At 34.8% G+C, this 14422-nt stretch overlaps 1 protein-coding gene across 1 annotated transcript in view; it reads left to right on the forward strand.

Moving 5' to 3' along the window:
• UBA6 (ubiquitin like modifier activating enzyme 6) overlaps positions 1 to 13448 on the forward strand; it is an 81938-nt gene extending 68490 nt beyond the window's left edge. The window contains exons 28-33 of the mRNA XM_023638029.2: positions 4369 to 4486; positions 5632 to 5825; positions 6647 to 6774; positions 7658 to 7745; positions 7943 to 8037; positions 11128 to 13448. Of these exons, the coding sequence (XP_023493797.1) occupies positions 4369 to 4486; positions 5632 to 5825; positions 6647 to 6774; positions 7658 to 7745; positions 7943 to 8037; positions 11128 to 11263 (759 nt within the window). The 3' untranslated portion in view covers positions 11264 to 13448. The remainder of the gene's footprint in view (positions 1 to 4368; positions 4487 to 5631; positions 5826 to 6646; positions 6775 to 7657; positions 7746 to 7942; positions 8038 to 11127) is intronic.
• The last annotated feature ends 974 nt before the right edge of the window (positions 13449 to 14422 follow it).

Genomic DNA, 14422 nt, shown 5'->3' on the forward strand with positions numbered 1-14422 from the left:
TAGTTTTTCATAATATTCTCTTATAATCCATTGTATTTCTGTGGGTATCCATTGTTATTTCTCCTCTTTCATTTCTAATTTTGTTTATCTGAGCTTTTTCTCTTTTTTTCTTTGTAAGTCTGGCTAGGGATTTGTCAATTTTGTTTATCTTCTCAAAGAAACAGCTCTTTGTTTCATTGATCCTTTCTACTGCCTTTTGTCTTTCAATACCATTTATATCTCCTCTGATTTTTATTATTTCTCTCCCTCCTCTGACTTTGGGCTTTGTTCTTCGTCTTCTAATTCAGTTAGGTTTAGTTTAAGATTGTTTATTTGGGATTTTTCTTATTTGTTAAGGTGAGCCTGTATGGTGATGAATTTCCCTCTTAATATGGCTTTTGCTGCATCCCATATGAGTTGGTATGGCATGTTTTCATTTTCATTTGTCTCCAGTTGTTTTTTGATTTCTCCTTTAATTTCTTCAATGACCCATTGCTTGTTTAGAAACATGTTTAGTCTCCACATCTTTATCCCTGTCAGCTTTTTTCTTGTAATTAATTTGTAGCTTCATAGCATTGTGATCAGAAAAGATGCTTGTTATTATTTCAATTTTCTTAAATTTATTGAGGCTTGCCTTGTTTCCCAGCATATGATCTATCCTTGAGAATGTTCCATGCACACTTGAGAAGAATGTGTATTCTGCTGTTTTTGGATGGAGTGTTCTATATATGTCTATTAAGTCCAACTGGTCTAGCTTTTTATTTAATTCCACCATTTCCTTGTTGCTTTTCTGTCTAATGATCTCTCCATTGATGTGAGTGGAGTGTTGAGGTCCCCTACTATTATTGTGTTACTATTAATATCTTCTTTTAGGTTTGTTAATAATTGCTTTATGTGCTTTGGTGCTCCTGTGTTGGGTGCATAGATATTCATAAGTTATTTCTTCTTGATGGAGTGTCCCTTTGACCATTATATACTACCCCTCTTTGTCTTTCTTTACCTGTCTTATCTTGAAGTCTACTTTGTCTGATATAAGTATTGCGACACCTGCTTTCTTTTGTTTGCCATTAGCTTGGAGTATCGTCTTCCATCCCTTCACTCTGAGCCTGTGTTTGTCATTTGAGCTGAGATGTTTTTCCTGGAGGCAGCTTATTGTTGGGTCTTCTTCTTTAAACCATCTCGCCACTGTGTCTTTTTATTGGAGAATTCAATCCATTTACATTTAGAGTGATTATCCACATATGAGGGCTTAACGCTGCTGTTTCATCACTCATTTTCCAGTTCTCCCGCATTTCCTTTGTTTCACTTCTGTGTATTTTGGTCTACCAATTGAGTTATGTAGTTTTTTATGTTGTGTTTCTTTGTTTTCTCCTTATTTATTATTTGTGTTTCTGTTCTGCTTTGTTTAGTGGTTGCCGTGAGATTTCTTTTAAAAATCTTGTGGTTAAGATAGTCCATTTTCTGATGGCTTCTTATTGCCTTAGACTAAGCTGATTCAGTCCCTTTCCTCTCCCCTCCTAAGTTGTTTTTCTCACATCTTATTCCATGTTGTGTTGTGAGTTTGTGGTTTAAATAACAAGATTATCTTTGGTTTTGGTGTTTTCCTTCCCTTTGTCTTTAATGCTATACTTTAGTAATTGCTGTCCTGCTCTGATTCTGTCTACCTATTTATCTCCTTACTCCGTGCTTTGTAACCCTTTTCTCCTTTTATCTTTTTCAAGTATGAGGGCCTTCTTGAGGATTTCTTGTGGTGGCAGGGGGGTGGGGTGTCTTGTGGCTATGAACTCCCTTAGCTTATGTTTGTCTCGGAAAGTTTTTATTTCTCCATCATATCTGAAGAATATTTTTGCTGGACAGAGTATTCTTGGCTGAAAGTTTTTGTCTTTCAGAGATTTGAATATGTCCTCCCAGTCTTTCCTAGCCTATAAGGTTTCTGCAGAGAAATCCGCTGAAAGCATGATAGCGGTTCCTTTGTAGGTTATTTTCTTCTGCCTTACTGCCCTTAGGATTCTTTCTTTGTCATTCACGTTTGCCAGTTTCACTACTATATGCCTTGCAGTAGGTCTTTTTACACTGATATTTCATCTTCCACATCGATTTCATCTCTCCCTAGGTTTGGGAAGTTCTCTGCTATTATTTCTTTGAACCAGCTTTCTGCTCCATTCTCCTTCTCTTCTCTTTGTTGAGTACCTATACTTCTTACGTTGCATTTCTTAATTGAGTCAGATACTTCTGAGAGACTTTGTTCATTTCTTTTTAGTCTTAGTTCTCTCTCTTCTTTCTGGAGCGTTTCAACATGTCTATCTTCAATTATGCTGATATGCTCCTCTATGACATCCGCTCAAGCGTTCAGGGAATCCATACTGTCTTTCATCTCTAATATTTCTGATTGATTCTTCTTTATAGTTTCACCCTCTTTTGTGAAGTAGCTCCTGAACTTGTTGAATTGTTTCTCTACACTCTCTTAACTCGTTGAGTTCTTTTACGATAGCTATTTTGAATTCTTTGTCTTTTAGATTACATATTTCTGTGTCCTCGGGACTGATTTCTGGACTTGTCATTTTCTCTCTGGTCTGGAGATCTAATATAATATTAGATATTGCTAGATGGCATGGCTGTTTTTTTGCATCCTGGTGTTATTTGGTCACAGTTACCACCTATCGCCACTGGTTGGGGTTCAAGAGCTGCTTATTCTGAGCCCTCAGCCTTCAGCCAAGATCCCAGGCTCTGGAGCCTGCACTGTGCAGGTGGGGGTAGGGGCTCTTTCTCCTGGATGCTCTCAAGGTTTTCTCCCTCTGCTCTCGCTTTCTGCTCTCCTGGCGTGTTTACTTGATAAGGTCATCCCCTGTGAAAGCTTTCACCCCAGTAGAAGGCTTCCCTCTGGGCTGCAAGGGCCCTTGGGGATCCTTGATGTTCCCGCAAATGAACATCCCCTCCCCCGTTCCTTCCTTCCCAGAGGCCGCTCATGGTCCCGGATCACAGTCTTTAGTGGAAGGAGTGAAGTTTTCTCTTACGCTGTCCCACCTCCTCCAAGAGGGGGTCCAGCCTCTCTGCCCTCTGTGATATGGATGCATTGGTCTCTCCAACATTTTTTGTTGTGTTTGGATGTCCTCTCTTGGAATATGAATGTGTTTTTCATTGTATGTTGGATGGGAGTGATTACTGGTAAAGCTCACTCTGCTATGATGCTGATGTCACTCCTCTCATGACTTGTAGCATTTTAAGAGGGAAAGTTCAGAAAGTATGAACAGAATTCCTATGTAAAGAAAGTTTCTAGCCCATGTTTCTAATGGGCAAAACTGCTAGACAGAAGCCAAAGAAACATGCGTCAATAACTTTACTAGTCTTTATTGCTCTTCAATGTTTTCTAAACTGAATTGCTTTCTGTATCAAAGTTTGGAGATAATAAATTATCCTGAGCAATTTAGCTAGTTTTAACATGAATTATAAGCTTTTTCACTACTCCCTGAAGCGGCTCACACCAAAGCTTCAGGGTCTGGCACATTTTGTTAACAGATGCCACAGCCAAAAATATCAGCTAGACATTCTGGCAAACAAATATTTCTGCTTCCTTGACTCCTTAATATTTCTTAAATACTTAAATAATATTTAATCTGTAAAAACATGAGTTGGATGCATTTTTTAATAAGAAATAGTATTTTACTTTGTGATGATGTAACTAGTTTCTAAGTTTAAGAATATCAACTTCACTGCCCTCGTGGAATGTCTAGTAAGTCGTTTCTTAAGGATAAATGTACAGGTGTATGTGTGCAGCACAAGTGTATGTACTGCCCTAAGTACGCATCTGTATGAAGGAAGACGTATTCCTTAGGAAAGAACTTCTTATCAGCAATCAATAAATATTTAAAGGATGCCCATATTATATATTTTATGAAATTTCTTCAGTTTCTTTGTAGGCAGAAAACAGCTCTGCACTAGTTAGAGCTGTGCAATTTGGTTTGAGGTAGATTCATCAGAATTATAAACTGTTGGTTAATATTAACATTATTTTAGTGTAGAATTTTAAAAAGACCTATATGAACTCAAGTCTTATAAGCTATTCAGTAACTATTTTTAACACTCACTATAAGCAAGTTTGTTGTCACTGAGGTTCTCTCTTTCAGTAAACATGATAAAGATCCCTTTTCTCATAAAGTTTACATGTCAGTGTGCAGAGATAGATAATAAAGAAAACAAGTAAATAAATAACATAATATTACTTACTAATGAAAGGTGTAAAATACATTGGACCGTAATGATTAATAACCTGATTGAACTAGATGAAGGAAATATTTTCTCTTTGTGACATATTTGATAAAACAGATACAGTAACCAAACTTAGGTATAGGATGTGATAACATTAATGGATATATTTACATATATTTAAAGGTTGTTCAAACAGATGAAACTGCAAGGAAACCAGACCATGTTCCTATTAGCAGTGAAGATGAGAGGAATGCCATTTTCCAACTAGAAAAAGCTATTTCATCTAATGAAGCTACCACAAGTAAGGGGAAGTCTTTATAAAAATGTTTTGAACTGAAGGGATTTTTATTTTCACTAAGCTCTACACCCAAAAGCTTGTGAGATTAAATAACAACAACAACAATGATATTAGTTGATTTCGTGGTTATATGAAAGTTGCTGTTCATCTTTAACTGTGACTGAATTCATAATTTTCTCCATCATTGCCCTATCCTCAAAGGCTGAAATGTAAGTCATTGTTTTCATTCTGATTGTTTTAGTCCTTGAAATTGTATTGTGTGATTCCTTTTTAACTTACAGCTAGCGTAATGAACAAAGCAATGGAGTCCTTGTGGAGACTAACCCTTTGACCCAGTTAAGTCACTTTAGGATAAAAAATACCGTAGAGAGATTTCTTCTTGGCATCTTAGTCTCTGTGATTGCACACGTGGAATATGAGCTGACCTACATACATCGTTGCTAAATGGTCTTAAATATAGGGAAACTGAACTTTTAATTCCTTAAAAACAGAGCTATTAGCTCATGTTTTTTATTACATAAATCAGTGATTTCCAAACTTTTGGGATTTTATACACACACCAGTAAAATTCAGGAAAAACAGCCTAGACTAGCCAACTGTTTACTTTTCAAATAAAAAGTCAGTATCTTATTTTAATAATTATAGTTCTACAAAAGACTTACTACTGTTTCTTACTTTCTCATTTCATCGCAGATCAAACTACACCGGTCTACCAAATGGTTATGGGAATCACTGATCTAGAAACCTTTCAAAAAGATAGATTTTTATTTGACCAGCTGACTCTATTCTTAGTTGTCAGAGGCAAAATGTTTCAGAGTAATATTTATGGAATCAATTTGTGAATGATACCCAGTCTTGACATTTTGTTATAAACCACTTAATAGCAGATATGGTACATGGCTTTCTTATTTTTGTTTTTTGGAAAGGCTTTTTAAATATAGAAACTTGTCTAATTTAGTGTTATTAAAGCCATCATTTTCATGTCCTTGAGTAACTTCTGTTCCCTGGATTTTTCTTAGACTTTTTAGTCATTTAAAAACCTAACCCAAAAAGGAATCTTTAATAGTAGTGAACCCCACATTGCTTTTTACCTAGTAAAACCTTTGCCACTTACTAGGAAACTTTGTTTTTCTGGTTATTATGATCAGGTGATCTTCAGATGGCAGTGCTTTCATTTGAAAAAGATGATGATAGTAATGGACACATAGATTTCATCACAGCTGCATCAAATCTTCGTGCCAAAATGTATAGCATTGAACCAGCTGACCGTTTCAAAACAAAGCGGATAGCTGGTAAAATTATCCCTGCTATAGCAACATCCACTGCTGCAGTTTCTGGCTTGGTGAGTTTATTATTCTTTGAATGAAAATCCTTTTTTATCTCCTCTTTCCTCTCTTCCCCATTATACTGCCCCCAACCAGTCGCTCAGAGATCTTAGAGGAGGAGAGAGATATATTGATCTCATAATTTAAAATTTCAAGATATTTCTGAAAATACAGTAATCTACATTTTGAGATTTATAGGTATATAAACATTTTAACTTATAAAATATGCTTTGTCATGATAGAATCTAATTTTTCTTATGTGCAGTAATCCTCTTAATCATCTTTGTATCCTCCATACAAAGCAGGTACTCTATGTTTCTTGGAAAAAAATGAACTGGCCTAATCTTTGCTCTTTGATTATATTGCAGTTTTGTTCTTTGCCTAAAAAAAAATGTAATTCCTCTTGGTAATTCAGATTCCTTAAAATTTCATCATTCCTAATGATGCAGAATCTTTAGGATGGCCCTAGTTATTATACTATACTCAAGTGTTATTCTTTGAAACTGTGTAATTATCTGCCCCTATGTTAAATGATTTTAGACTATTGTATTTCTTAAGTTCTGGTGTCTGCTTTCAAAGTAGAAAGATTACATGGTCAAATTTGTGTATTTTCTTGAATAACTTTGTTCACCATGTATAAAACAGGTTGAAAGTTTGAAAGTATAAAATATGCTAAAAGTGGAGAGACTTATAAGAAATTTATATTACTCTAATCCAATAGCTGCTTTTACTCTTTACACAGAAATGCTTGAGAAGAATTTAGGAAAATGAAATAGATGTTAAGTTTATGAATAATAAAGCTATTTATATAAACAGATCATCATCTTCTTTTATCTAGGTTGCATTGGAGATGATTAAAGTAGCTGGTGGCTATCCATTTGAAGCTTACAAAAATTGTTTCCTTAACTTAGCCATTCCAGTTATAGTGTTTACAGAAACATCTGAAGTAAGAAAAACTGAAATCAGGTATGCATGAAGTTCTGTTTCTCTTGCATAATGAGAATGAAATAAAATTTTTACGTTTTAAAGGGGAAAAATACTAGCTTCACCTCTCCTTTTTCTTCTACGTATATATAAATCCTTGCCATCACTTCAAGACCAGGTCAAAACCCAATCTTCATGAAGCATTTCTGGCTAAACTAGCCGTAGAACTCTTAGAACACTTAATCTGCCATACTATTTAGCATTGTACTTTCTTTTGGTTTCATCTGTGTTTATCTAACTTAGATGAATTAGAAAGCACTCTAGTGTCTGACTGAATGGATCATGAAATTTAGTCTAATTCCAAAAGCTGTGTAGCAAAGCACAACAATTCCCCTGGACCTCCATTTTTTACTTTTCAGATTGACAACAATCAAAAATTTGAAAATACCTATCTTGGCAAGAGTGTAAGAAAGTACTCTCATATAACCCATATAAGGGAAATAACTATATTTCGAATTTGCAGATACATTTACACTCATCTCAAATGATGTACATACAAAATATTCATTCTGGCATTGTTTATCATGCCAAAGATTGAAACAACCCAAGTTTCCAGTAATAGGGGACTGTTATGTCCTCGCAGTGAAACCCGTGCAGCTGTTTAAAAAGAGAGAAAAAACTTTCTCACTAAGACATACTGGTTTATAATGGGACACCGGAAGGATCAAAAAGATACTGATAAAAATGGTTACCTGGGTGGTATGATGGGGAAATAAGATTATGGAATATTTCAGAAATCGTATTTTTCTTTATTACCCCACATTAATATCTAGCTAAATCACATGTAATGGACTTGTGGGGTTTTTGTTACTACTAAAGGGAAGAAAAGTAAAACTTTTTTGTTCTGAATATTTTTCTACAACAGAAATGGAATATCATTTACAATTTGGGACAGATGGACTATACATGGAAAAGAAGATTTCACTCTCTTGGATTTCATAAATGCAGTCAAAGTAAGACAGTTATTTACTTAGTTCATTAGTCACTTTGAGTCTGTTAGATTTTACAAATAATTTCATTGGAGGTTTTTATAAATATTATTTGGCAGGGGTTTGTTTGCTCTCTTTTTACTGGTTGTAAAACATTGTTACCCAGCATTTTATATTTGAACGGAGTTTTGATTGTTTCTCTTTTGGATATTCACTATTAGGAGAAGTACGGAATTGAGCCAACAATGGTGGTACAGGGCGTCAAGATGCTTTATGTTCCTGTAATGCCTGGTCATGCAAAAAGATTGAAGTTAACGTAAGTATCAAACGTTATATGCAGAAGATTCACAAGAATTGAAATATAAGCTGGATGCACACTGGAAAATTAAACAGATTATCGAAGTTCAGAAAAAATATGTGATTTACTCCTGTCTACTGTTAGTAATAAAGACAGTGCATCTACCAAGCTCAACAGACTTACCTCTCAAGGGAGATTCATAGGACTACAATACCCTTGTGAATTTATCATAGTTCAGAGTCAGCTTTTTAGCTAATAGGCTTAGAAACCTGAATTGGTCAATACACCAAGTAAAAATAGATCTACCTCTTATGTGGAAACACATACATAATGTCCTGGTTTATGAGACTGAGGTATAAAAGAAAGATGCCAAATTGTTATTTTCATTCATTCATTCAACAGATTCTTTTTAAAGAGTGCCTACTATGTGCCAGGTACTTTTGTAAGCATTAGGGATACAGCAGTGAGCAAAGCAATGTCCCTGTCCTACTTGAGGAGTTTGCATAACAACTAGGCAAGTATGTCAGATGGTGGTAAGTGCTATGGAGAAAATAAAGCAGAATAAGGATGTGTTAAATTGTTATGTTATACTGAGGTAGCGTAGGTATTCCCTCTGCCTATTATAGGGAATACCTGATAAATGGCATCTGAGCAGAGAACTGAAGGAAGAGGGATAGCAAAAAGAGCCAGTCTTTACAGTGGTCTACAACGTTTAAATGATCTGCTTCCCAGTTACCCTTCTGGGTTCCTTTCATACTTCTCTCACTTTGTTCACAAAACTCCAGCTATACTGACTTCCTTACTTTTCCTTGAACACTCCAGTCGTGCTCCAGCATGGAATCTTCACTCTAGTTGTTCGCTCTGCTTGTAACTCTTTCTGAGATGGTGACCTGGTTGACTCTCACCTCTTGTCTTTGTACTTCCTGAAGAGACCTCCCTGAGCTCTATTTAATCCTACTGCAACCTGTCAGCTGCTCCAGCCTAGCACTGCCAATCCCCTTTACTCTGCTCTACTTTTTGTTTCTTTCATAGAACTTATTACTGTTTTATAGCTGCTATATATTTTGTTTCTGTTTATTATGTATTATCTGTGTCCCCCCACTAGTCCGTAAGCTTCAGAAGGGCAGTAATCTTTATTTGATCTAGTTATGATCTATTTCAAGCACCTAGACCAATGCCTGGCACATAATAGGCATCAATCAGTAAATACTTGTCTTCTGAATTTATAAATCTCTGCATAATGATGCTTTAACTATGATTATGAATTAATGAGGTTAATCACTGTTTTTTATTATTATCTGGGCTTAATTACCTATACTTTCAAAAACAAAATTACTGTTATATTAGCTAAGGCCTTAATTTGTCTTATATTGTTTTTTCATTAGGATCCCTAAGTATCTTTTGGATAAATTAAGAGTAGTATTTCAAATTCCTTTATTGTGCGCCACCTAGATGAGAGCAGAATTTGCCATCCTGAGGTGTATTAATTAGTGGAACTTAAAATTTGCTACAAATAATTCACAGAAATACTTTATAGAGTTGGTCAATGTTTGAAACCTCCAGCATGATGTGTTTGTGAATGATATTTCTCATTTTATTACATTGCTTATTTAGCAGATTTATTGAGTAGCTGTGAATTGACTGGACAAGCTTGGCTTCAGAAAGACTTGCATGCACGTCCTTGCTCAGCTGCTTACTTGTTTTACCACACTAATTTACTGAATCTTTTTGAAACTTAGTTTTCAATCCACAAAGAGGGATGATTGTGTGTGCCCGTGAGACGTATTCCATAAATGTTACTCCTGTTAATATTTTGTCATCATCTTTATCAAATAGCCGTTACTCTCAAGGAGTTCACAGTCTACTAAGGGAAAGTGACATATTAATGAATAATTAAAATGTAATTGAATAATTATTATAAGAAAGATTTTTATGAGTACTCTGGGCATTACTAACTCAAACCTTCAGCTTAGGGTAGATTTCATCTGAGCTACCTTTGAAAAAGGATTATATCAGGAAGAAGCAATAGTTTGTGCAAAGGCATGCAGCTAATAGTAGCATGCATGATCTATTTGGGAAATCAAGTATTTTGGAATGACTCGAGGATGAGATGGTGAGAATGAATGTGGAAAGAATGAAAAGTTATATATGGAACAAAATATCTTTCTACAATGAAAGAGCTATTATTGAGAATTAAGTAGATTAACAGTCATGCGTCACATAACGACATTTCAGTCAACAATGAACTGCATGTACGACAGTGTAAGATTAGTACCATATAGCCTAGGTGTGTAGTAGGCCATACTGTCTAGGTTTGTATCAGCACACACTGTGATGCTCATACAACAACAAAATTGCCTAATGACGCGTTTCTCAGAGCATATCCCCATCGTTAAGCAGCACATGACTACATAGTTCAGAGCCTGGCATAAGAAAGGTAGATGATATATGATAAATAATGTTATTAGGCAGGAGAATAACATCAAATTTACATTTTAAGAGAATTCTGGCAGCAGAGCGGGTTGGAGATAGGAGAAAAACAAGTCAGCTGTCCTGAAGCTAATGCGTTAATCTAGGGGGCATATAGATGAAGACTTGATTTAAGATAGTAGCAGTGACAATAGCAAAAACTAAGTGGTTTTTTAGTAAATAGGATATGAGAGAGGTAAAACCTAAGAATGTGTTTTACTGTGATGTTTGTATTTTACATTTGAAGATTTAAATCTAGCTTGCTTTTTACTCTTTACAGAGAAATGCTTGAGAAGAATTTATAATGCTGCCAAACTTTATAGGGAGTATAGGAGGAGAATTCATTTTTTAAAAACATCACTTACATTTTGGGGTGTTTTTGTCTTTTAATAAGTGGTCTGTATTCTTTATCAGTACCAGTAATGGTCCAAATTGATTCACTTTTAGGTAGGTGAGTGTCTTGAGTTTAGAGCTCTCAGTAAAGAAAAATGAATATATGAAAGCAGATGGATTATTAAATTTGAAAATGAATTTAAAGTCTAGATACAAGTCCAAGTTCTCTGGGCAACATTAGTCAGCAAATAACTCTTTCATTTTATAGAATTTACCAAATTATTTGTCCTTGCTTATTTTTCTTAGAATGCATAAACTTGTGAAACCCTCAACTGAAAAGAAATATGTGGATCTTACTGTGTCATTTGCCCCAGACTCTGATGGAGATGAAGATTTGCCTGGACCTCCAGTAAGATACTACTTTAGTCATGACACTGATTAACAGAAGTTGTCTTAAAGTTACTCCAGGACTACTTGATTTTGGAAAGAGAACACTTAATTCAGAAGCTAAAAAAATCACCTCATAATACTATGGATTTCTCTTTGAGGAAGCCTTAATTTAAGGGAAATATCCCTTAAATATTAAATAGGAAACTACACTGAAGAATTGCAAAACATTTTGGAGCATAGTATATGATCACAAGCAACTTTGAACTGGAATGCCATTTTATAATGCTTACAACAAATTTGTGTATTAACCTCTCTGGATCAAAAGAAGGAAAAAATATGTATCCATGACCAGAAGAGAGGAAAGATCAAGAAATTGAAAGCAACAAATGCAACTATCCAAAAAGTGTAATCCTATTTTATGAATTTCTTTCTTTAGTATTTGAGGCCTATTTTTTTTATACAAATAGTGTTTGGCATCTTGCACCTCTCATAATTAGACTTTGAATTTAACATCAGTGGGAAGAGGAGGAATGGTAGCAGCAGATGAAGAGTAGACATTTTAAATTGTACAGTTAGAATTTACTGTCCTCTTACCTCTGCTAGTTTAACCGGAGTTTGTTGTATTACTGTCTCCCCAAAATCGAGATCTTTGTTGATAGCATCAGTGTTGTAAGCCACGAGCAGTACGTCAGATGACACGTGTTAACTTGGACTAAATGTTAACAGTATTATATGGACTCTGACAACCTTCTTAGAGAATCCGTGAATGTGAACAGATAAATGTGGCTAATCATTTGATTCTTCAGTACACCTTCTAGTGTGGCCATTTTATTTATTTGGAACTTTAAACCTGATTCTCAAAGCATATAAAGCTGAAAGATTTTGTAAAGGGAGTGTCCTTAGAATTAGATGAAAACTGGAAATTAAAAAACCATCACTAGTTGAGTCTTGATTTTTTTTCTTCCAGCAACTTAATGGGTAGAAAAAAAATATTTTAAAGAGAAACTTATTATTTTATTCTGCATTCCCAGAAAGGGAGTTGATGAGGATAAAGATTTATTTTTTTAGGTCTTTATTAATGGAAACTTTCTGTTTTCTAATGTGAACTATTGCAGATGTTCATATAAGTGCTTACATTAAAATGACATGAAGTGTACTCAACATTGTAAACTCAGTGAAAACAGCAAATGTTTCTTTTATTTCTAAGACTATCATGCATTCTAAAGCAATTGGCATTTTATAACCACAGGAAGTCATTTCCCTCTAGCAGTTTTTCCTCTGTTCTCCTGTTCAGACCATTAATAGATACTTTCATAAATTAAAAATTAAATTCACATCAGTATTACCCCAATTTGGTATCCTTTTCTACTCTTTACTTAACTTTCCTTTTACTCTATTTACAAATAGTTTAAATTTCTTTGTCAACCAGCTGCATTGTTATATTATTTTGTAAAAGTATCATCCAGTTGGGAAAATATATTTATTTGGAGGTAGAGGGTGAATTCTTATGATTAAAAGATAATCTGCGTTGGGAGGTGGGAAAAAGTGGATAGGATGAGTTTGAAGGAAATGGCTACCTTTGAAATAAGCAATTTCTGTTTACCATATCCTACTCTCTGCCGTTTTGCATATTGCAAATTTAATGCTTGAAATTAATACTACTTAAAATTGAATCCAGGACTATCAAAGCTCTATAGCTTGGAACTTTGGAGGCTAGGAATAATAAAAGGACTTCTCTTTAAGAACCCTTTTCCCCACTTTCACTTTGTTTTGTGTTCTATGACAATAACTGATATTTTCCAGGTAGCCATTCAATAATACTCAACTGTGATCTAATGATTGCTTATATTTGATCTAAATCACCACATCTCTTCAAAGGTAAATTTAGAACCATGCTATCAGTTCTTATTTATACAGATCACTGCTTTAGCAGATACAAACAAAATCAACAAGGATTAAGTTTATTTTGTGATTAAACCTGGAGCCATCTTGTCATTGCTTTTTCTTTCTGTACGTGATGGTTATTGCCATTAATTTCTTCTATTTAGTTTTACTAAGCTGGAAAGCCAGGGTAAAGTTAATGACAGTTTTTTTCATTGTCTGTTTTGTTTATTTCTGTACCATAAGATCACTGTTGGTGAATGAAATACCAGGTGCAAAAATTAATGATTTGATTTTGTACGGTACCGCTGAGTAATTTTTTACTTATTAAAAATAAATTAAGAAATTTGACAATATATTTGTAAATCCTGTTCCATAGTTGGCTTCAGAGATTCCAGTTTTGCTGTTCATTTTGTGAGTAATGTTGCTTTGGTGTTTTCCTGATTTTCAAGTTCTGCTGTCATGGAGATGACAACAGTCACTGGGTGTAGAAAGACATTACTTCAAAGTACTTTTGCATCCTGGAAATTCTATTAAAATGGTTGAGGGAAAATGATGGTAACCATGTAAAACCAAGAAGATCTGGTAAATTCCAGACTGTTGGATGGAATTTCTAATGTCCACTCCTTTTTAGAGTTCAAAGCAGTTATGTTACTCATCTGTAAGTTCCTCTAAATTGTCCCAAAGGTAGAACTTAGAAATAGACGTGTATCTTTACTTTTATGTTTTTTCTATTATCGTACTCCATGGTAGTTCCAGTGACAAGGCATTAAAAAAATCAATCAGGTTTAGAGTCCACTATTTTATAATTAATAAAACGAAGACAGAAAATTAGTCTCTTGAGATCTTGAGGAAAAATCTCTTGACCTAATAATTCTTTCAACCATAATAAATATAACCAAAAATGTATTGTAATCATAAATATATGATTATTTAGATTACAATCACTAGGTTTATGGGCTTGACTATTTTAGCAAATTCAAAAACAGGAAGTTGAGATTTTGGGGATCACAGTAAGTAATCAGTCCGTAATTTGTGTTCATTTTTCTCTTGCCATGTCCTACCTTTGTTCTTTTGTTGTTTTGTTGTTGTTGTTGTCATTTTGGGGTTTGGGAGGGTTTTTTTGCTGAGGAAGATTAGCCTTGAGCTAACATCTGTGCTGATCTTCCTCTACTTTATATGTAGGTCGCTGCCACAGTGTGGCTGACGAGTGGTGTAGGTCCATGCCTGGGATCCAAACCCGCAAATCCAGGCCACTGAAGCAGAACATACTGAACTTAACCACTATGCCACAGAGTCCACCCCTTGTTTTTTTAACTGAGAAATATTC

This window comes from Equus caballus, chromosome 3 (genome assembly GCF_041296265.1).
Source record: "Equus caballus isolate H_3958 breed thoroughbred chromosome 3, TB-T2T, whole genome shotgun sequence".
NCBI lineage: Eukaryota > Metazoa > Chordata > Mammalia > Perissodactyla > Equidae > Equus > Equus caballus.